Below are 25,920 nucleotides of genomic sequence, written 5' to 3' on the forward strand. Positions count from 1 at the left end.
TATAACAGCTTCTAACAATCCTAATAATTGCTCTTGCAGTATACATATTGCCTAAGTTTTAATTATCGATATCTATCTCGTATCCCTATATATATATATATATATATATATATATATATATATATATATATATATATGAATTTGTTTGTTAACCCCCATCATAGAGGTAAGGAAGATGTATAGAAGTGGTAACATATGAGATTTTCGTCTAAGAAGACAGCCCCATGTGGATGTCAATGTTGCCGGCCACTAGGACCAAGGGGGCAAAGATCCGCTCCTGTGCTCACATTGTACAATCGAGAAACCATATTACAATCTCTGTTCCAACTCTACCATTGTAGATTTTTTACCTTAGAGCATGAGGCATGGATAGAGAAAGCAGATGCAAGCACACCACTAATAAAGCCACCCCAAGTGGATGTCCATGTTGCTTGCCCTGATGGTGAGTGTATGCCCTTAGGCTTGGTGTGGGATGGCTTCAGGCAATCCTTCCTCCAAACCCTAATGTGTTTTGAATAGAGTTATAAATATAGTATGAATATTATGTGTCATTATCTAACACTAACAGTTGGAAGCATATATATGTATATGTTCCCTTGGTTATGATTGCGGGATCTAAATCCAGGACTGTATTATTTTAACGAGATGTTTTACTTCATAAAGATGTTAACATAACCCTAACTTGTTGCAATTGTGATATTAGACCAAATTTGGAAAGGGACATTACAAACCTGCATGTCATGCAAACAATCAATTAAAGGTGAAATGCAACTCATCTGTTTCATTGAGTTTTGTACAATAGTGCAATGTCCCCGTTTTTGGCCAGTTTGTGCAATTGATTGAGTTACCTCATCATAGCAACCCTCGTGAGCTGATAGGGTCTTTTGGGGGTCTCAGTTGTTTACTTACTATTTTTAGTAAGTCTATTATGGGCAGTTGCTATTTTTAGCAATGCAATGGATGGCTTGGCAGTTGGTCATCACTTGCGGTCTAAGTCACAGGGTTCACCGGATTTCAACCATGAAGTTCGAAATTCAGCGAACTTCAAAACTCTGCTAAAAAATCGCAAAAATTCGTCGCTAAATTCGACAAGGTACTGATTATTTAAATAAAATATATTAAAAAATCATTTTCGCAGGGCCCTTTCACGTCAAGCAGCGATAAATGCCCTTTCATGTCAAGCAGCGATAAGCTCAAACTCCATCCACGGAAATATTTCTTAAGTTTATAATCTTGCTCGATAGATTAAATGATCGTCGGCTTCCTTTTTTACTCTAAATATCTAAATTAAATTCAAAGTTCAAACATTTAGATTTAATTTAAATATTCAGTTTTAATTTTTAAGTTTTGTTTTCTTTTAAATTTGTTTTAAAATAAAAATTTAGCATCTTCCTATTAAATCTTCTAATTTGTTTTGTAATATATTTTAGAATTTAATATATGACCTAAATTATAATATTTAGTATTTAAATATAAATTTATCTACCTTAATTATGTTTTAAATTATTAAAAAAAAAATTGATTTGTATTTTATTAAATATATTAAAGTTTGATATTTTAAATATTTAGATTATAATATATTTATGTTAGTATAAAAAGTTCTAATATAACTTTTACAATATATTAGTAATATTTTAATTAAGTTTTTTAAATCTATATAATATGGTTACGTTTTAAGATAACTCTTATCATATATTAGTAATATTTAAATTAAGTTTTTAAAATCTAATAATAGGAATATGTTTTAAAATGTATTCATATTATATAGAAATTTAACATAATATTTTTTATTTTTTAGATTTAATATTTATATTTTTTTTAAAAAGAAATTTATATAAGGCAAATTTTTTTCGAATTTTTTTGGCCTCACCGAACTTTTTTCGAATTTCATTGTTGTCGAACTCGAATTCGAATTCAAACCTTGTGACATAGCTTGCAGTTGATCAAGTTAATAATTATATGAGCTCTTATTTATTTATTCATTGAGTTGCATTATTATAATAATGTTTATATTATTATAATAATGACTTAAAGAGATATTTCTAAAAAGCAAGTTGAAAAGTTTCTAGTGTTGAGTTCTTTTGGAAAACTTCCACGTTTTCTGAAGTTGAATTTTATGGAAACTTTTAACAACAAAAAGCTTATAAATGAGAGCTCTTTTCATCAGGAAAAAGCATGCTTGATTATATATTTGATTTTGTACCTTTGTGGCTTCTTCTGGGTTCTTAACTGTATGCCCTTGCTGATGTGTAAGGGTTGGAAATTCTGAAAATTGTAGTTGCAATTTAGCTGTTGAGGTATAGCTAAGATTGTCTAACTTCTCTACTGTCATCACTGTATCTGAGAAGTATTTTTATTCCACTGCCGAAGTATAGTGGATTTTTTATTCGCTTGATTCTTCTAATGTGCCCACTGTGTCTAGGCAAATGGATATTCTGAAGGTCAATTAATTGCCACTGTCGGGCAATTGAAGATGGACCGATCTGGTTATAGTGACAGCTGAGATTGAAATTCTGCAATTATGTGTGGACTGAGTCTAAAACTTGGATGTCGTTTTGGTATTGCTAGTTTTCGGGGTCAATAATTACGGCTAGGAAAGGACTGAGCTTATTCCTTGTGATATCGTGAGCCGCCTATGGAATGAGTTTGAAGCCGGACGTCAAACATTTCCTGCTGTCATTGCAATTGGGGTCAAGTTTATCTGAATAAACATTGGACGTGGGCTCTCTGGTTGCGTTAGGAGCTAAAGGTAGCAGCTGTGGGATATCATTGCTACGTTGGACATATTCATTGTTGTTTGGCGGCACCTGCAAATACATACAGCAACCAGGTTTTTTTTTAAGTTTGTAATAGAATAAATTTATTCAAAGATGCTTTCTTGACAATAAAATCTGACATAATTTGGAGTTGTTTGTATGATCATAATACTCTCCTTGTGTTATCATATACTTTGCAAGAATTCAGAAAATATAGTTTTTTAAAGAAATTGAAAATAGAAAAGGGCAAATTTGTTCATTAGCTGATCAAGACTTGCAGAGGAAAACCAAGTGTAGATGTCCATGTTGCTTGCCCATCAGGGCTAAGAGGGTGAGTGTATGCCCTTAGGCTTCGTGTGGGATGGCTTCAAGCAATCCTTCCTCCAAACCCTAATGTGTTTGAATAGAGTTATAAATCTTGTATGAATATTATGTGTCATTATCTAACACTAACAGTTGGAAGCATATATATGTATATGTTCCCTTGGTTATGATTGCAGGATCTAAATCCAGGACTGTATTATTTTAAGGAGATATTTTACTTCATAAAGATGTTAACATAACCCTAACTTATTGCAATTGTGATTCTAGACCAAATTTGGAAGGGGACATTACAGACTTGCATGTCATGTAAACAATCAGTCAAAGGTGAAATGCAACTCATTTGTTTCATTTAGTTTCGTACAATAGTTTTGTAAACATTATAATAAGGATCATTTGTACTTAGATTTCGGCTGGTAATGTTGACTCCTACTTGTCACTAAATTCATAATTCACAAAATGTTCAACTTTTGTTCAATCCAAATTTCATTATTCATTCAAAAGAATTTAACATGTTTGTTTTGCTTGTAAATGATTGCTGAAGTTTTCAATTGAGCCTTATTCTCCTATATAACTAAGTTCTCTCCATGTTGATCTCTTTCCTACTAAAAGTCCAGATCTGCTACCATTGATATTGTGCTATCACTACAAGAACACTACTAAATCAACTCAAGGCAAAAGTTCTAGCACTTCCTCTTTGCAAGGGAAGTGTTCCGCGATAATCTAGGTCTCTCAACATCTCAAGCTTCCCCTTAGCCAAGGGTTTCCTAAATCTATCAAGACCTATCAATCCAAGGGCACATATTCAAATGCCACTACTCCCTTCTAAACTTTGGCATTGACAAAACATGTTACATCCTAAATTTTGCTTAAAGTATAAATGTTCCTATAGCCATTGAGATTTCATGTGAAGTTGGTTGATTGGTAAATTAGTTAAACATTATGGTTTCATGTGAAATGGAAAAGTTGGTTATTTGTTATAAACTCATGGAAAGTGAAATGGTGGTTAATCGTTATGAAGTTTTATGAAAATGATTACTTGTTATACTTACCTTGATTTTAGAAAGAGGAATATGCTATTACCGTGGTGATTCTCTTTTTGCAAGAGCATGACGAAGGGGGGGGAGCATTGCTAGAGAGGGAATTGAGTAAGGGACACCAATTCGTCTATGGGACAACAGGTAAGAATTCTAACCACCAAGGCTAACGGGTAGACGGCTAGGCAAGCAAGAGTATACAATGGGTTACTATGAGCTAACCCAATCAATAAATATATATCATTAAAGAAAAGATCACTAAGCATTAAATTAAAAACTAAGAACTAATGTGTTACCTTATAAATTGGAATAATTTCAGAGCTTCCTATGTTATCTATCATGTATTAATATAACAATACCATAGTATCTACATATGCTTCAATATATATATATATATATATATACACACACACACACACACGTATGGGTAACTTTGAATGAGACATACGTATACGCCCACTTTATATATGACGTATATACTAGATTCATTGTTGGAATATCACACACACACACACACACACACACACATACATATATACATATGCGTGTGCACATTCATACACAAGTGTAGATAGGTAGAGTATGATATTCTTATATTAAGATATTAGTATGAAGTTATTATGTTTCCTTGGCAATAATTTTATTATTTTATCTTGAGCGGCCATATTTCTATACTCTTCATTAGGCCCTTATATAGGCCCTTATATAGTTCAGTGGCCATTTCAATAATATTGCCACATATGTTGCTGATGGCTTTTTGGTTGCAACTCCTTGCCACCTTTATACTTTCTTGCTTGTAACCGAGCATGCAAATGAGTACAACAAATATCTAATTTTGTGTGATGTTCTTTTTTAGTAGCACTCAAAAACATCACAACAAAGTTATCACAACTTCATACTACATGCATTGCATTTTCGTATTGCCTTCACCTTCTCATCTCGCCTATGAATCCTTCATACTTTCTCGTAGCCACATAAAGTTGCTATTTACATTTGCTTGGATTAAATATATTGCCTTGCATATTGATCAAGAATCACTATGGCGAGACCAATCTACCTAGAAATCCTCTTGCACGTTCTTACCATACAGTCTTGGACTTTCTACTGGAAGACACGAGTATGGAAGTGTCATAAGATGCACTAGAAACTATATTCAACACTTCCCTACTCTACGTTGCAACCTTGGTCTGCTTTCACCAGCAACTACTTAAGACTGAGTGAGCTATCAAGAAGCGACAGTACGGTCAAGTCATGAAAATACTTATGCTTATTTATGCTCTTTAAAATTGATATAGGAGGCTCGTAAATATTAGTCTAGAATTAATAAGGCCACATCATAATAGATAAAGCCTTGATCGGAAATGACCTATTTGTATTTCATTAGTATAAGAATTATGAATATGCTCCATATCGAGCAAATCGTGGCAGCCTGTAATAACATCTTTTTTTTAAGAATTATTGTTCAACTTGGAGTAGGATCCAAACAATGCAAGCTTATACAAAGGTACTTGCTATATACACTCTGAGATAAGGGACAATACTTCTATGAATAGTCAAGAATAAATTATAAGTATCGTGAATCTTTTATTAAGCCATAAGCCTAGGTCGAATAGAATGCATTGGCTGTGATTATACAATGTTTAAACAATCACCCAGGAATTCATCAAGGAAGACCGGCATGGTCAAGATGAAGGGTGTGAATTGATAACCATTGTACCACGGGATTATCCCTACATGATAAGAGAAGGAATGATCAATAACAAATAAGCAAGTAATAAAAGTATTTTAAACTGAATCAGCTCACGGTAGTCCATTGTATAGGTCTTGTTGTCAAGTCGAGCAGTGGGTGAACCTGTACATAGTGTCCACACAAATCCTTCGCCAAGTTAGGTTAGTGGCATGCTTGCTGTCGTGATCACTACAGGTCAAAGTTGTAACAATTAGCAGATAGGTGCATAGAAGGTATCCAAAGCCCAGTTGGCTACCCGACACTCTAACACCAAGATGCTAAGTAGCTAGACAGTGGTGTCCCAACCCTAATCCTAGGGTAAGGAGAGCCTTTCTAAGTGGAGATTGTGTGGAGATGCTTAGAGGTCCGAGTTGGGAGGTTACGCCCTTGGCAATGCTTCTCCTCTCTTCCAGATGCCAAGTCTTGTACAGCTCACGATTAAGGTATGCATTTTTGAGTATTTTACCTTTATATTTCCATTTTTTAAATATATATATATATATATATTGTTTAGATGGTTATTATAGTTAAGTTAGTTCTCTTTCATTGGATTAAGAATATGTTAAATCCGTTGCTCATTAAACTGTATTTCATGTGTGATTGATATGTTAACCATTTTAACTATCTTTCTTGTGTTAATTTGTATTTTAAATCAGTTAAAGTAGGATTAGAATTTTTAGCATGTTACAAAACAGTACAAAATGTCCACATACTTAGATTATGAAACTATGGACTCTTAGAGATCCTAGCACAACTCTAATTCTCACAATAAAAATTGTAGACCCCATCATTCGACCAGTTACTTCTACTATCAACTCGTGGAGCCAAACAGCCTTGCAACTACCAAACGGGACTACCACGTACTCCATCTCTATCAAACTCAATGCCACTACATATACCTCTTGATGAATTATTAATATCTTAAGTTGTCATTTCCTAGACAAATCAAACAATGTGCACGATTATACCACTTTCCAATTACTTGGGAAAGCTTCCCAACACCTCGCTGAACTTAATTTGGCAAATATAAACAAAATTCAAGAGTATGCACATTGTACTATATTTAGGTCAGGGATGTGATGTCCCCATTTTCAAATTAGGATTTTATAATATATAATAATTAAATTTAAAAGTAACAAATATAATAATAAAAATAATTTAATAAATAAAAACAAATCTAATCAAATTTAGTCATAATTAGCAAGGCTATAGCTGCAATGTCATACTTGATAATAAGCGACATTGTTAGGCAAACTGACATACGCATTAAGAGATGCATAGCGAATCTAGATGAATGCTCATTCTCGACCATAAAGCTAATCATTAATAGAGCAATACCTGGAATTATCGACATCCAATGAAGTCAATGATTATATCTTCGATATTGAAAGTTGCTATATGAAAGTATTGAGCCATGCTATCATAGATACTTCTAAGAAGAGAAACAAACATATCAATCTAAGCATCAATAAAAGTAATCGTAGTTAAAAGAAAATACGAAGGGTTCGATAGAAAGATGGCAAAAGAAGACAATTATCACATGGTGATAAGAAAACGATAAAAGTCAACCAGGAATATAATCAATCATGATTGTGCAAAGAGCATCAACAGGAGGTTAATTAATTATACAAAATCATTATTAAGCGATCATTGAATTGGTATACCAATTTCAGAATATTACTCATTTTTAACAAGTGATGGTATTATTATGTTAGAAACGTTGACTGTAATAAAGGGATACAAATTGTAGAGAACGATTAAGGAGGGACATGATTGTTAGTTAATAAATGACTTGACATACAATATAAGAATGTTGTCTCCATCACCTTCTGTGGGAAAAAGGAATTAGCATACAAAGGGATCATTGGCTAAGAGAATATAAACAAGGAACGCAAGGATATTTACCAAAGTTGGAAGACAAATTAAGTCATTAGAAAAGCATTGAACAAGGCAGTCAAAGTATGACAAGGGATTTTATATTTGTTGTCTTTAATATGAAGTGTTGTCTCCCTAGTCAATTGCATTTGATATAAACTTGGGAGAAGAAACTAAGGATTTCTGATTTCAGTTAGCCATTGGAGAGCGTCAATTCTTCAGTGTTGCAACCATTTGAGGTGGTGAAATATCCACTGAATTTGGCATTCAGGAGATGTTCATTCTAGAATTCTATTTGTGCCTAAATTGGAAAATACATTTATTTATGGCTGCTACAATGCCATGAACAGTGACGTGAATAGTACTTGCGCTATAGTACTTGGCTTGATTATGATTGCAATTTCATCTCCTTCATTGAGTGATTTGTATATCAGGTTCTACAATCAATTTGCATCATTTAAATTGGTCATTTGGCATTGTGAAGGTGGCTGTCATAAGTAGTTGTCGATGCACATTTTATATCAAATTTATAATGTCATTTCTACTCAATTTTTTTTGGGATTGCAAAGCCAAGAGTCTTGGAATATTATGTTAAGCATTGAATTAGAAAATTTCTCACTAAAGCAGTGATAAGTTGCAGGTCTATATATTTTATGTAATGTGCATATTTATATCTTCCATGATTGACATAATAGTATGCATGCCAAGTGTTTGACAAAATACCAATTGGCTGTAAGTGCACATTTTTCATTTAGAATTCATCTATATGCATTTGAAAAGCCAAAAGAGAATTGCATTTGCATTTAGTTCTTTTCTCATATGTAGTAGTAATCAATTGCATGCTTTTAGATTCCCTTTGATATCATTTCAAGCAAGCATAATCAGTCTGACACTCAGAAAAACAGCAAGCATAGAGATCATATTGGAAGTGTTTGACAATATTCCTTGACCTACAAATCAACAAGTTGAGGTTCGAATTGACAATGGATATTATAGTGGTATCAGAGCTTGCTTGCAAAATGTTTCTCGAAATGTCAAACAATTGAACTAGAGAAGAATTTGGTGTTTGACAAAGTTATAACCGGTTGGGGTTATTACACCTGGGTGTATTGCTATTGATATTGTTATTACTTCCCCTCTTGTTATCTCAGCACCCTCCAAGTGATGCTTCCATGTTTGTGTTCCATAGGAGAGTGGAAGGTGATGTGGATTGTTCCAATTGTGTAAAAAATACCTAAGCATTATGTGCCTTCATATTATAAGGACAGTCCTTAATCGAATGTTCCAATACCTGACATATGTCACAAAATGTCTTTGTAGGGCAATTGTTGTTTGTGTCCCTCATTCTCACAGGCAATAACCATAATTATTTCCCTTCTTTTTTTGCCTCCTTGCTTGTTGTCATTTCTTTCATCATCCTCATCATATCTTTCCTCAATGGTTGGATTGTCTTAGACTCATCCCCACTCTCTTCGGAACTCTCGCTTTCGCTTCCATGCCTCCTCTCTTTTGAGGTTTTGCTTTCGCTTTCTATATCCATAGCATGAGTGTAGGCATCCCCGAAGGATGGTGGTGGTACTAAGTTTATTTTCCTAAGCAGGAACGGAGTTATGGACGGAGTTAGGCCCTCAATAAACCATCTTTTCTTTAACCCCTCCACTGGTTTATTTTCTAATTTCCCAATGAATTCTTTCATCCTCCTACTATAGGCTCTTACAGATTCATTCTTTCCTTGTCTTGTATTGTATATTTATGTTACTATCTCGTCATCTCGTAAGAGTCCAAATTATTCCTCAAACGTTGTGCGGAGATCCTTCCATGCAACTTTGTTCCTGACCTCTAAATCTGTGTACTAGTCAATGGCTATCCCCCTTAGGGTAGCAAGAAATGCCTTTAACCACTCATTTGTATCACTCTCCCCATTCGCTTGCCATATGGTTATGCACGTTTTACAATGTCATGTTGGATTGTCCAATCCTCCTATGAATCTAGGAAGTTTTTGCTTGTATATGGTCATCTTGTTTTCCCACTCCTCCCTTGAGTGTTCGCTCCTGATGGGATTACTCTTTTAAGTGCTAATCCTTGGCAGGATTACTCCTTGAGCACTGGTCCCTCATAGGATTACTTCTCCTTCTCCTTGTAGTTCTCCCTTTGTGTGGCTACAATTTTGTTCTTGGATAGGATGATGCTCTCTGCATGCTGGGGTTTTGGGATCTATCCACCCCTTCTTCCTTCCCAATTCTTCTGAGATTGCCAAATTGGTTATTCCCCTTATGGTGTTTTCAATCAAATTCTCTTTTATTTGGTTTGGCCCTTGGGATTGGTTAATAAACCTTCTCAGACGACGGCACCTTTCTTCCTACTCCCTATTATGTAGAATTCATCGCAAGCAAGTTTCCTCCTCAGTTTCTTCTTCTGGTACTCACCTCGGGTCCTTATTTGGAATTAGCGGCATGAATTATTTTGCTGTCTAGGAGTTCTTGGATTGTCCCTCACCTGAGTTCACAATTGCTGCAAACTATTGGAGTACTTGTTGCCTTCTTCACTCTGTTTGCACTTCAACTTGTTCTTCCTCCACTTGTACCAAGCTTCTTGCCAACAACCTCTACCCAAGAAGATTGTACACGGCTTGTGGTACTGAAAGCTCGCCCTATACCATTCTCTCAAGAACCGCTCTATCCCAGGCTTCCTCTTGCACATACTAGGCAACAAAGACTTCTCACGCCTCCACCGAATCTCATGTTACTTGATCTTCTCTTGTTATTTTTTCCTCTTCCCCATCACTTTTTGTTACTCATACTTGTGCCCATTACTCCATCCTATCTATGGTAAGGCCTCCAAGTTCGAACTTAGGCAAGGGCGCCAAAATGTAGAATGGTTAAAGTACAGTATATCAAGCCATGAATTCAAACGTTACAGTATCAACATAAGAAATTATTACCAAAGATAATCATACCAAATATTTGTGAAGGAAATAGTATTCTTTACTTATTACCAAAAACAACAAGTAAATCATTCATATTCAAATGTTCTTAAATAGTGCTCGGTTTGTTAAGGAGACCAACCAACACATTCCCTCTCTACCTAACAACCCAAACCCAATACTAATTATCTTTAATTATATTATTGTTTTATTATGCCCTACAAGTACTTTGGCAAAAATTCTCCAACATAACTCGTTTAACTCCTTTTACAAATGATGTGAGAAACCCTTAAAATAGGGGCTCAGTTACAATGAATGTCCAAGATTAATTTGAAATCAAGGCCTGGGATCAAACCACATACACCCTAATTAGGATTTTCATAACCATAGCTACAAATATTAAATGCTCACCCAATTACAACTAGGCACCACCATGTGGGCCAATAGAAAAACTTTGTTACCTTCATGGGCCAATAAGAAAATAGATTAGGCATAACCACTTGATAAGATGCACCAACAAATGGGCAGCCAATGAAAAAATTACAATATTTTGTAGACCAATGAGAAGAGATGTTTGAAGACACTTGTAGAAGAAAAAAATTTGTAGACAAAACCACCATTTACTAGACCAACAAGATGATGCCACTTGTATTTACACTAAGCCATTTCTAAAAATATTATTTTCCTTATCCCTTATCTCTCTTGGCAGATTCAATGAATCTAGACATAATATGGTGAAGATCTTCCACTAGGACACTTGGCACTCTCTGATTGGTTGAGGATATAGTGCCAACTCAGCATGCTCACCTTATAAACTTGATAAATGACCCCCTTTGATGATGGAAATCATTGTTAAGCCTTCAATTGTGATGGCTCTTGTTCTCTATTGCTTTCGCCTTCTTAAATTTTCTTTATGTTGTAATATCTTTTCTTGTCATCTTCTAGAATACGTTGACCTTGTTCTTCCAACAATTTTGTTGGGTCTTTCTCCATTCACCCTTTTGCCAAACTCAGGACCTTTTCATTTCCAAATTCCATGCAATCAACTTGTCTTTTGCTCAGTCATTCCAAAAATGTTAGTGTTGTCCTGCATTTTGTCACCACAAAATGTTGGTAATAGCACAAAACTTTTCAAAGCTAGCTTCACATTTCTCTAAGCTTGAATTTGATATTCAATTGCTTAATGTTGATCGACTAATCCATTTCAATTTGAATATCAAATTGTTTTTTTGAAAGCCTTCATCAAGTCATTTTTGTTTTGCTTTATGTCAAACCTTCGCTTGATTTTTGAAGCCTTCACAGTCCGTTCTTTGCTTTTGAGTTTGCATTTGCTTGTTTTTGGTCCTTTGGCTTCACTAATGTCATGCCTTTCGTTTTCCCCTTCAATTTGGTCTAACCTAGAGGTCAATTGGAGTTGTCAGTCAAGAGATATGGTCATTTTAGTGCCTCAAAAGTGGACATTTTAGGTGCAACAGCATGAATTAAAAAAATAATATTATATTTTCATTTTGACATTCACTTTTTCAAAAATATAACATTTACTCACTTTTTCTTATGTTTTGAAGTTACTTTTCATTTAAATTCATAACTTAAAGTGACTATAGTGCACTTTATGTTATAATTTTAAGTTGAGTTTTTCTTTTTTTTTCACTTAAAGTGACTATAGAACTATATAGTTACTTTTTAAATTTTTTATTTTTAAATCAAATACTTATATAAATGTCACTTTAACTTAATGTTTATGAATTATATTGATTAATATGATGCATAAATGTTATTTTTGACCCATATTGATGACATTTTTATAAAAATAAGTGAAATGTATAACTTAAAAGCCTTAAAGTGGACTTTTTATGTGCATATGCATGTAGAAAACTATGAATAGTGGAAACTTTTCATATTATTGCATATAAAAAATCACTTTGGAACATTTTTCATGTCATTACATAAAAAGCTTGTAAAAGTGGACCTTTTTTATCCACTGACATGAAAAGTTGAGTTTTTGTGCTTGTGCATCAAAAAGGTGAGACATGTTTGTAAAATATGTGACTCTAAAAGGTCTGATTTTGGAGTCTTACACATTTTAAAATATGCAACGAGCTTCAAAAGGTGAGACTATGTCTAAAGACATATTTTAAAACATGCAATGGAATCTAAAAGGTCTGATTTTGCCTTCCAACATGTTTTAAAATATGTAATGAACATGAAAATGTCCTATTTTGTGAAGAAAATATGTTTTTGCTCTAAAAACCTACGATTTTGATCATAACTAGAGATTTTCTCCATAGATTTGGATGAAATCAGTTGCATTCAAAACGTTTTGGAGTGGTGATCATTTTGCCCTCATAAAAAATCAGTTTATTGAGCCCAAAAACATGTTCAAAACTCCCAATCTAGGGCACGAGTTTGCATAAAACTCCGTAAATCTTCAAAGTTTGATCACATTTTTTGCTTGCAACCAAGTCATTTTTACCTTATATGCTGATTACATCATATTGTGATCATCATTTTGGTGTTAAAACATCAAATCGTTTTGCTTGGTGAATCACGTTTTTACTTGGAAGAACACATTTTCACTTTTATACATTAAGCTATTCTCTCAACCTAAGTTTGTTGGCTTGTACAATCTCAATCTTTTTTTGTCTCGTTTTACAAATTTCCACTACCATCTCATTGTCATCTTGTAGTAATTTAAAATCTTATTTGAATGCTCTCTTCAAGTCATTCCATGTTGTTCTATGTGCTCTTAGTAAGTTTGTGTACCAGTCAATGGTAATTCCCCAAACGCTGGTAAGGAATGCCTTCTAACAATAGTCTTGATCATCCTCTCTATTGGCCTCTGAGATGGTCACACAAGTCTTGCAGTGGCAAGCTGGGTCCTCTAATTCATCCCCTATGAACTTAAGGAGCTTTTGCTTCTTTGGGATGTTCACTATCTTTTTGGTTCAATCAGCACCACACATCTCGAACTAGAATGGAGTGACTCTTTCTCTCTATTCTTGTGCCTCACTTTCACTCTCAACCACGTGGGAACTCTCGACACATCCACCTGCGTCTCGACTCCTTAGTCACCTCCCTCGTACTAGTGTTCCTCCTCCCCGGATACTTTGGTTTTGGACACCCATCCTTGGCTCCTCTAATGTGAATAAATTCTTAATACCTAACCAAGTATTACGGAATAGCTCAACTCCCTTGATTTCAAGGTTTCTCCTTGTGTTGTCTTCATCTACGTCATGTGCAGAATGCACTGATGGTTCGCCCTATGTTGAGTCAAGATCTAAGTCTTCTTTTTTTGTCACTTCTTGTAGGGACAAATTAGTTGCCTAATCAGCAAGCTCCTCTCCTACCTCGTCGGGAAGTGGCAATTTCCTAGAAATTTCCTCCCACTCGTGCCACATTTGTTCTATCCCTCCTTCCTTACTCTTGCCCCTCTCTACTCTATAGCTTCGATTGACACTTCGACTCTTACTTTATGGTGAGTTGTGAAACTTCAACGATTCTTTGTAACCAATGTCATTATTAACTTTGTTCCCTAATTCAGAAAGAACTTTACTTCTTTCTCTCTCTTGGTATGTCTTATTCTGCATTTGCTCGTCATAAGAGCCATTAATTGATGGAATTGACGGAGGTATGACATCTAAGTATGTCACACTTTTCTTCCACCCTCTAGTTCTTGTCCTCATACCATTGTAGCATTTGTTGTTTGTGTTTCTCCTATTGCTGCTCCTCCCGTCATTCTTCGAATTCAATCAAATTGCATATGAGCTAACAATCTTGGAAGCCTTCCCAAAAGATCATAGTTAAAGTGTGCATCATGAGTTTGGTACATATTGTGTCAATCAAGACTTTTCTCTCCCAAGCCTTTTGCTACACATATCGATCAATCATAACTTCCCATGTGTGCACCAAATCTTTCATCAACCAATCTTCTAGGGTCTCTTCCCTGTTGTCCTTGATGCCACTACTAGTCACTCGTACTTATCAAATGAATTTGTGGCCTATTGTTCTACGATCCTACTTGTTTGCCTTTCGTCAGATCTCCACATTCAATCGAGCAATGGTGCCAAAATGTTTACTCCCTATGTGGTATCTAGTTTTACAAACAGAGTAAACAAAGATCCAAGTAAAACATGAATAACCAACAATTCAGCATTAATACAATGCACATAATATTGGAAAAAGGATGTATCTCTTATTCCATGTAATGCTTGTACACTTGTTCTCAGTGTCAGGCCTACATATACAAAGCACCTAACAATTAGTTGAGAATACCAATTGTTAGTTCCTACAACTGCTCGATAATCCATTTGTAATTACATTGCCATAACAACCCAAATATATTTTAATATTATTAATGACTAAACAGTGGCTAACAACAGTCAGACCCAAACATGTACCAACAGACCATGAACTTGTATGCATACTTGACCCTATACTAAAACCGACAACTTAGACTAAGAGTTATTTTAATTTACTTAGGAACTCTTATTTTAGACATTATTTACTCCGTCTTCAGAATTCTATTTTATTTTTCAATAGTTTTCATTTACTCATTAGTGGGTTAGCAAGTACAGCATGTGGTTATTTCATTTAATAAAGAATTATTTCATTTGCTTAATAATATTATTTATTTATTGAAGACACGGATGCGTAAATAAGTAAAAAGTGCATGGAATTATTCAATTTATTTGGCAGCTATCTATTATTTTCTTTTTTCTTATTTGTGAAATTTCATGTTTTTGTTTTCCATTGGTGGAGAAGGGAGTTCACCACTCTCAAGATTGATGGAATCTCAAGGAGAGAAATGGCCCAACGTCGACTCACTTCTGCCAGCACTTCAGTGAGCTAGGGTGATCACGAAGATTTGATTTAATGGAACTTAAGCTTAATGAAATATAATGTGAATTAAAGAGACAAAAATCAACTTAACCATGCTAACAAATATAAATGTTTTGATTACTGCGGATGGAGGTGTCATGTCCCCTTCTCGATGTTAGTTCCGGGAGGCAGAATTAATCTATCTCCACATCCCCATAGATTAATATCAAATTTTTTTTCACAGGCTGCTTTCCAGTCACAATGAGGAATTTAATTTAATTTATTCCAGAACTTTATTAAATGAAGCAGAGCTAAGTCACTTTAATGTTTTTTTTAAAGTTATTTACTTTATAATAGCTTTAAGTGACCACAGGACGAAAATGTCGTTTAATCCCACATTCTTTGTACTTTGTACTTTCCCTCATTCTGAGGCTATATATGCACGTGCTTGCATTGAAATTAACACACAAGGATTTATGAATTAAGATATTCTGAGTTCTGATTGCTTTAATGTGACTGGTTGTGACATTGAGGACGAAAACCCTCAAGTCAGAAAATCTAAGGGAGTTGGACGTAGCCCCAATCTTCCTCCATTTTTTTCAGTTGCTTGGTGTGGGCAAAAGTCGGCAATGGCATGAAAAGAATAAGTAAGTTCTGTTGTTTATTTCAAATCTGGTAACTATAGTCTTATACAAGTGGTTACTGGCAGAATAGCTGGGTGATTTGAATAAGCATCCAGTTAAAGTTATACGGCTGAAGCACACTATATTTTAATCTCCTGACTGAGACGGATTGCACCATACAACGCTTTGGGAAGGAGGTTATTAATTAAAGCCAGGTCGAATACAGGTTGTCTTGAGGTAACGTCAATTGATTTTTGTGAATGCAAGAGTTCAGAGTCTCCCAACTGGAACGCACAGCAAGCAAGAAGAAATTCCGTGTTTGAGTGAAGAACTCCAACATGGCTCGGATCAAACAGGATTAATCTCGTGAGTGGGGTTGTTTCTCAGAACTGCGGGTTTATTATCAGATGTGTGAAGGTGAACGCAGGTTCGATGTTGCTGGTAATGAGTGGCATCATCATCACACATCCTCATCAGCAATTCTAGCAAGGCGCTTCCACATAACAATAAAGAGAAAGTCTGAGACGGTGTGTGCAGTCTGGTCTGCTACGGCATTAATCACGGGAAGAGTCAGTTAGGAGGAAAGCGAACTTGGTGTATTCAACAAGGCCCAGTTCGACCTACAGTCAATGCCAAATGGTATTCTCCAGCAAGACGGGTCTGTAACAAATCTTTCCTTTGGCTCTATTTTGGTTGAATGCTAGCTCTGAAGTTATTGTCATTATTGGAATAAGCAATCAGTGTCATTAATCTCTTTATCCGCTGAGTTTGGATTTATATTGTAATCTCCTTAAGGCACCGACTGGTTTCCATATTGGTATTGCATTTTGGGTACATATTCCAGACCAGTATTTGTGCATTATCATTGATAGTATTTAAAATACCATATTACCATGCTGTTAGGAGCAGCTAATGACTATTGGTTAACTGTTTGATGTAATGTCCTCTTTCATTAATCCATAGTCTGTACGGATTTCCAAATACATTGAACAGTATAGCAATTCTGGAGTTACTACAGGAGTCTGTGAACTGTTTGATATAATTATCACCTCATATACATAACAGCATTTGTCATATTTTAAGGTCAGAACATTATAGTGTTTATCAGTATGCTGTAGGAAATTGCTCAGAATATTACAGGAGGGGCATGGAAGCTCGCATGGAATTTTTTGGCTAGGGTAGGGGCATTGTGCAATGAGACATTACACAAGGTGTGATATACAATACTACACAATTCACACAATTACACTATAGATTACATATCCCAACATAACAAAGTAATACTTTATTGTAATAGTCTTCAAAGACATCATAAAATAATGAAAATGCAAGTTTTTAAGTAGCACCCAAACTACCTAGAGTTTCACATATCACAAACTACTAGGTTTGTAAAGTTCCAGTTGGAATTGTAAAGCAAGCTATTTGGATGCCCCAAGTAACTCTTTTGTTTACCTATTGATTTACATGAATCTTTACTATTTCAAACACCAATGCTCATAAGATTATCGTGCTCCTAATCTACACTATCTAGTTTGTAATAACTATCCTTTTGAAGGTTCTATATATTCCATTTCATCTATGGCCTTTTTTAAAATTTCATGTAAAATATTGAATAAAATCCTCCATAAGACAGGAACATGGGAATTTCTCAGCATCCTTAATCAGCCTACTAGGATTGGAAGCCTCAGCAATCACATCATGACTAAAACATTTTCTTCAATTGAATTCCTCAGCTTCTTAGCAACTTTAGGTCAAGAATGTCCTCAATCTTTTTACAAAGAAAGAAGATCTGATTTTAAAATATATAAAATAACTTGATCAGATTATTCTCGGGCACATAAAGCATCCAAAAGAAAGTATATCTTGTTAAAACTTATACAATGGAATGCAAGCACAAAAAGAAAAGGAAATCAACAATGTAAAATGATGGGCAACAAAGAATTTACTGGGATGACTGAGTAAAATCCATTAGGAATTTTACAATCATATGTTCCAGTTTTCCAGAGAATCTCTGAAGCAATTTTTGGTGAAAGATCCCCATCTTGTAGACTATGCTCAGTGAAGCCTGTGTTGGGAGACTCTCCATGTGAATTCAAACTGATAGATTGTATTTTTTGATCCAATTGTGATGAACAGCAGTTGCTACAACTTGAAGTATCCATCTCTGATGGACCTGGGCTCCTAGATGCTACCTCTGTCTTCTTGACTTGATCCATTATATGTACCTAACATGTATAAAACATGGCTGACATAATTAAATAGAATGCAGAAACAAATGGTAAATAATTACAGAAAGAAGCTAATAAAACGTACATAAAAAATGCAACAGAGTTTGATTAAAGTGAACATCATTGATCTATGCTGATAGCTAGTGTAAATCATGTTCACTAATTTCTCAGTCAGTGTAGCACTACTACAAATTCCATAACTGTTAAGTCTAAAGTGCATTGCATTTAACACCAGAGAAGCTTTTCACAAATTGTTTCAAGCAGAGAAAAATGTCGAATGAATTTTGATCTCCTATGCACTCGCAAAAAAATGGTCAGATATTGCTTCTAAAATGTATATATGTGCCCAATGTCTTCTTAACTGAAAAGAAACTGCAGCTGTAGCCAATTTCTTCTCATACTAAGACAGCCTATCTCTCACTCAAGAGAAGGCTTTAGCCCAAAAAAGGATAAACTCGCATAAAACCCATGAAGATAGTTAACATACTTGTCAATAGATTTGATTCAATAAAGAGAGTCAAATTATAAACACAAAAAGAATAGGAGAAGAAATTATGTCTAATAAACCATGTTATAGGTCAAGGAAAGGTTGGTGCATCTGCGCACACAAACACAGCAGCAGCTACAGAAAAGTAATAACCATACATCAGAATTTTAATGTTATTTTGGATTTCTTCATTTGAGCAAAGTTGCCCATGATGTAGTGACATTGATGATTGTGAAGACAATTTTATTGTAGAGAGCTATAACATATATTTGATGTTTGGTGTACTATGGTTTCCATGTTAAATGCAGACAAATAACTCAGTCCAATGGTGTTTGTACCCCTATTTACCTAATTTCCCTCTGATGGGTTTATTCGTGTTTCCTACAAACAAATGTCCTATTATTCAGCCTGCTTCTCGCACTAACACTAATCTCCCATCACTGGACAACAGTATCCATCAGCATCCTCCCCCCAACACATCTTTAAACACTCCTCTTGCTGCTGATTTGTCAAACTTTTGGCTAAAGTGATAACCAACCACCCACACCTTCTTTGACTTCAAAACTGCTAAGCATACTCAACTACTTACCCTGTACCCAAAAGCATGAGCAACTTGTGGATTGAGATCATTACCTAGCTTTAACAAATTCTAGTGGCTAAAGAATTAACCTGACACATATGTTCACTCCAAAGAAAAAAGGCATTTAATCTCCTATATTATAACTGAAAAGTACACAAAATTATAGAAGCTTTCGAGCATTCATGACTAAGTGTTCTCTCAAGATTTGCCTAAAGTCGAAAAAATGGTCGTTGTCTTCTTTGTCAAAATTCCAATGAGTTCCATTAAATTTGTTTCCCTTGTTGATATGTCAGGGAATTCAAGACTTCTTTGTACATATTACATGCAATAAAGTTCCACATTATTGGAGGTTATCCTCAATCAGAAATTCTACCTCCCATAGTATGTCTGCTCTTTTCTCAAAATACCAATACTCCATATTCTTTGCCACTTAATTGTAACTACTCAAACATTGATAAGTTTTAATACATGTATGCTCTCAAGGGAAGTGGCAACAAAGTTCTGATTTCCACAATGACAGGTAAAGAATGGTGTTTTAATACATGATTTTTTGTAAAGCCTGCAGACTTCAAATACACAACCTATCATGCTTGATTGTATCAAAACTCTTACCACTTCAAATTCATTGAAAAGACCCTCTATGTTTCAACTTCGGTCATAAAATTTAAGTAATTTTCCTGTCCTAGCAATTGCAACCTACACGTCACATTCCTCCATTCCTTTTCCTGTCATGGCCCCTTGTTGGTTTTGCACAGACATTTATTGCCATCTTTTCTCTTTTCCTCAACCTCAAACCCTACAAAATCACTTTACATCCTTTCATTTCCATCATTCCTCTTTCTCTTGTTACCTCTGAATTGCAACTTCAAGGTTTTCTTGAACTCATAAATTTTTCCCACACATTCTGCAGTTCTACAATCTGATTTTCTTCACTTTTATCTTTCCATGATGTACATTCTACAAGAAGCTTTGGTTTCTGTGTTGTTCAATATCTATGTTTTTCTCATCTTTAAACCACACCATATAAGAATAAGTTCAAAGTAATATCAAGGCAAACATGGATGGACACTCCAATACAGAGCTAGAGCACTTTTATTTTGAGGATCTTCAGAGTGTAAGATGATATCTAATAGATTGTACGTGGACTTGCAGACCACAGGTTGTCCCATATCAATTTAAAGTAAAGACCTAGTTACAATAACTGTATTGAGATTAGTAAGGTTAAAATATCAACTGTTAAACAAGTAGCCTAGCTGGCTACATTTTTTATTGATGAATTCCTCAACATTCAACCTCAAAATTTGTAGCTATAACACTGGAAGAATGCACAAGTTCCCAGGAGAAAAATACACAGAAATACCTTCATGACATTTACAAGGCATGGTTAAAAATGCAAGGGTGATGACTCCAGAAAACGCATAAGAAGAAATTACCACCCTCATAAATCAGGTGATTCTGTATTTTGAGGCAATGCAATTTCATTCCTTCGTGTACCTACATATCATTAACTATGCAACCATAATCAACCATACAATCAAGGAACATTGGCATGGGGTTCGCATCATTGAATCAAGAAACCTTGACGCAAGCATGAGATTTGATGCAGATTGCAAATGGGTCAAAGCCATAATTTGAAAGACAAAGTGCGTCATCAGATTGGTGAAGGCATCACCACCAATGTGGACTGCACCCTCTAGCGAAGGAACAAATTGAGCCAAAAGTGAAATCAGGTTTGGTGATGGTTTTAGCACCACCTATGAAAAGTTGGTCATTGTTGGCATAGCCAAATTTGTAGTTAAGAGTTATTCACCACTGACAACTGCAGATGTTCCTCTTGATCGATGAAATAATTCCAACTAAGAATAGCTGGTAAGTCTACCATGTATCCCTAATCAACTCCTTGACCCTTGCACTCTCTCTCTCACATATTTATGCATTCATTGCATTGCCTCAACTAGATATTTACATCATATTTATGTTGCGAGTAACCTATCATGTACAAAGGGATTCCCAAAAGTCTCATAACTAAAGGGGCATTACTCTCCTACCATTACTCTGCCCTTGCAACTTCTCATGACAAAACCATAGCATACAACAACAAATATAATGGAACTGCCGCTTTTACAAAACCGCCACATTGTGCATACCAACAATTGAAAACCTGGCATTGGAATTCAAGAAATCATCGCTAACAATAACCAAAATGCCCTTTCATTTTTATTGAGTCCTACAACTTGCAAAAAACATGACATTTGCATAAGGACTCAAATTCAATGTTATTATTTTAGAGGTGTGTAACTTTTCACAAGAAATCCAATATGTCATAGCATTGGACTTTTTATGCAGAATAACTCATGTTTCAACCTTCTAAAATCGGTAGCGTTTTAGCTAGGTGTAACCAAGAGCAGCATTTCCTTTTTGTCAAATTCCCTCCAATTTGTCAACTTGACATGTCAAGAAGCATATGGAGTATTTGATGACTTTCTCAAATTTTTACAGGTCACTAGCACCAGCATTAATCTACATCTTGCATTGTATATTTCACATTGTATCTTAGAGTAGTACTCAGCTTTGCACAGTCTTGCTATGCTGTACAGCCATTTTCTATTCTGATATTTCCTATTGAGTTTGAGCAAATTGTTCTATTAAGTATCAAACCCAAATATTTGATGATGTTTGATAATCAACTTACAAGGATGAAAGTGTAGTGGATGGTAATGGTCTTGGAGATTCTCCAAGTATGTCATATTTCCAAGTATTGTAACTCTATTTCCAAATTCTGCGGTCATAAACCCTAGCAATAACTTCTAATTACATCCAGTTCACAATCTAAAACGACTACAGCCTCATCATATGCTTGTCAAAGAAACTACTTTCCCTTATTATCAGCCTTTTCATCACATATACCACACATGCCCTTTTGAAAATTCTAGATGCACACATGTACAAGTTGACAGTTAAGTTTATAACAATGGACATGTGCATTTTGATGTCAATGTTCAAAGTGATTTTCAATCAGGAATATGAAGTTGTTGAAGGCATGTGCCTGCATTTGATATTATGATTTAATTGTTAGAATCTTCAAACCCAATCTCTGACCAGTCATTCTATACTATTTCTTTTAGTTTTGACCAACCATCCCTTTAATTTCCATCCTGAACTTACATAGAAGTCTTAGCACCTTTCCTTCATATTTCCTTGGCAATTTGTAGCAACTACTGTAAGGTTCAGTTTTAATTGCTCTATTTTCAATTTCAGATGTGCTAGATTTTTATAACATTCATTTTTCTACACAATCTGCAGCACCTTGCATTATTCAACAAGTTTATTAGCCACTCTTTTTCATCTTGGCTTTTGTGCAAGTCAAGCAATCTCTGGTGCTACCAAACCTTACAACATTTGTTCAATTCCACAATCTCGCAACTTGGCTATCTGCTGGAAAGTTCTAATGCCTTGAACAGGAGAACAAAAGACTCCAGCTCCATCTTGCAACAGGCTCCTGTTAGTTTTACTAAAGCTTCTTAAATTTAAGTACAAAATGTCTTGGGTACTTTTGCTATATCATTACATAACACCTTCGCTTTATTCTCTTCAAAAAATGAAAAAAATGATTCCGTTGCCCTAACATCATTGTGGCTTCATAAGCTGAATTATTATTAACTCCATATGTGGGAAGTCATGTATTATAGGTTGCTAAAAATTTCAAAGCAAGACATTTGTAATCAATAAGGAAGAAGAATATTGCATCATACATGTGTGTCCTAGGAGTAAAACAACATGGAAAGATTGCCCACTGGAACTAGCTTTGGGTGAAATTTGGGAAAGTCCCAAACATGTAGAAGGTAGGTCAATAAGGGCTGCACACTAAATCATCCAAATGAATTGCAAAGCTGCAAAGAAACAGCTCCCAAGATTACAGATACATTGCACTGAAAGTATTTTTACCTATGGAAAGGAAGATAGAGCAAAAACAGTAATATGACTGTCGTTCGACCAGCATGATTGGGAGAATTCCAAAGTACAGCTGGTTACAGAGAAAATAAGAAACTCTAGAATGATTCCAGCTGCCAAATACATAAAACTATTACTAGAAATAGACCTAAGAAGGAAATAATCCAAGGAAAGAGGAGAAACCGAGAAGGTAAGCACTGGACAAGTGAATATGTACAAAGCCATATAACCCAAAATAATCCTATGACTACCTAATCTAAGGCACCGGTTTAGCATTTTTGCGTGGATATATATTCAGTGGCAAATAGACCCGCCAAGTTGAGACCACCAGAATGATAATCAGGTGCCTGACCAAGAAGCTACTTAGATGTTCAATATAATATGCATCATGTGTACGTATTATTTTTTTCTTAATTGTTCGTTCAACTTTACAACAACATTTTTTGCTGTTGATTCCTTTCCCTTAGCTGTGTATTTTTCTCTTCCGACTTTAGCGTTTCCTTATGATTTTCTAGTACAACCCTTTCTTCACTCTTGCCAAGGTTTGATTTACTCGCAAGCTAGGTACCGAACAGAAAATGCGAGCAATGTTTAAACAAGCAGACTCGTTTGCCGAATTGGACTGCTGGAGACGCAAAGACCTAGAAATTGATAAATGTAAAAAAAATATCTCGTAAGTGCAGGAAATGCAGGCACAGATTAAAACTACCTAATGAAATCAGTTTCGTATTCAATCTTTATTTGTTGAATTTATTCCATCTATCTTGAAATTCTACAGTCAGGGAGATCACGGCATATCCACAACCAGCTGTTTCGTACCAGACGCAACTCCTCATCCGTACCTCTCTTTTTTTAACTTCTACTACAAACATTATTTCATCGCAGATTATATGCAATTTTAACACAATCTTCATTCCCTGAGCTAAATCTTTCATCAGACAACTAAAATATTCTTACAAACGGAAAATAAAGTCACCTGACATTTAAAGAATGTCTTGAAATGAGAGAACAGATTGGACTTTACTTTCAATTCGTTGTAATGAAAGCAGCGACTCCATGAAATTTAAAACCGCAGCTACTCCTAAATTTGTTTTCTATAAAGCAAAATTTCTAAGCATTTAAACAAATCTGATTACGCAAGTACAATGCACGATATTCAAATAAACATGTACGCATTTCGGCGAGAAAATGATTTAAATTTTGTTCGACTTACTTGAAACACTTCCGTTTTGGAAAGTCCAAAAATGGCGCCTCTGGAAATCAACGGGCTCATTCCCTCTACATTTTGTTTTCTTATGGTAAATCCTGCGATTTACGTGAGACACAAGAGCGAAGGGCGAAACTTGGATTTGGGGAGAATCAGATACATAAAACAAAGGAAGAGATCCCCAAAAAGATGTTCGTTGAATACTACTCGTCGAGTGGTGTTACGAAAATGAGGGCAATAAAGTTGTTTGACTATTTCTCAGTGGTTCCTTGGATTTTATCATCAACATATTGTGACATGCTTTTATTGATAAGTCGGAGATATTATATTATTATATATTATGCTTTTTTTTATTATTATTTATATTGTATAGAATAAAGTATATATTAGTTTACATATATTATATATATAAAATAATTTTAGAGATATTTGTTTTTAGGTGTTTATTTAGAATAGGCATTTTGAGAAGGACATTTGTAGTTTATGTTATATATAATATATAAACTAGACATAGAATGAAATATATTTAATTTTTATTATGATAATCACATTGTGTATATTAATATTTTAATTGTAATATATTATCAATTAATTAATGTATAGTAATAATAAATTTAATGTATTTTAATTAATTATTAAGGTATTATAATTAAAGTTAGTATCATGGTTAGGATTATGGTTTAAAATTAAGATTACTATCATGGTTAAGATTAGGGTTGGGATCAAGATTAGGTTAGAGTTAGGGTTATGATTAATGTTAGAGTTATGTTTAGGGCTGAGTTGGCATTAGTAAGATGTTTATGGTTAAGATCAAGATTGGGATGAGGGTTAAGATTATGGTGAAAAGATATTGTTAGGGTTAGGGTTAGGGTTAAGGGTCTAGAGATAGGATTAGTATGATGGTTAGGGTTAGGGGTAGGCTAAGAATTAGGGTTGGGGTTAGTATTATGGTTAGTGTTAAGTTTTAAAGGTAGGATAAGTATTAGTGTTAGGGTAAGGGGTAGAGTTTAGATTATAATCAGAATCAAATGTAGGGTTCAAAATAGAGTTGTGGTTTGCATTAGGATTAGCATAAGTATTTTTGTTAAAGTTAGATTATAATTAAAAATAGAGTGAACGTTGTAGTTTGGTTATGATAAATGTAATATTTGGGAAAAGGGTCTAATTTACAATTAAGATAATGATAAATTATAGAGTTAGGATTATGAAAATTTTAATAATGAGAGAAAATGACATTATCACAAAAAATTGTTCAAATTGATTGGTATTTGATTGCAATGTTGGATTAATTGTGTTAAAGTTAGTAATCATTTGTCTAATGATATTAAAAACCACACATTTTTCTTTCCTCATTGTACAGTTTATAAAGCTTATAATTGCATTTC

General features: G+C 34.7%; 1 protein-coding gene across 4 annotated transcripts in view; it reads right to left on the reverse strand.

Moving 5' to 3' along the window:
- The window catches only part of LOC149569670 (putative serine/threonine-protein kinase SIS8), a 311,948-nt gene extending 287,116 nt beyond the window's left edge, over positions 1-24,832 (reverse strand). For 2 of the 4 annotated variants that reach the window (XR_016362787.1, XM_089822390.1), the window contains exons 1-2: positions 24,542-24,758; positions 18,029-18,307 (exon numbers count right to left, since the gene is read on the reverse strand). Coding sequence is in view for 3 of the 4 variants with exons in the window: in XM_089822390.1 (XP_089678516.1) it covers positions 18,029-18,307; positions 24,542-24,601 (339 nt within the window). In the remaining variant the exon portion in view is untranslated. Of the gene's footprint in view, positions 1-18,028; positions 18,308-24,541 lie in introns of all 4 variants that reach the window. The other 2 variants (XM_089822389.1, XM_089822391.1) reach the window with 2 other exon arrangements.
- Between the last annotated feature and the right edge of the window lie 1,088 nt (positions 24,833-25,920).

Source organism: Cupressus sempervirens, chromosome 3, assembly GCF_028749045.1.
Source record: "Cupressus sempervirens isolate cs-2001-9-10 chromosome 3, ASM2874904v1, whole genome shotgun sequence".
Taxonomy (NCBI): Eukaryota; Viridiplantae; Streptophyta; class Pinopsida; order Cupressales; family Cupressaceae; genus Cupressus; species Cupressus sempervirens.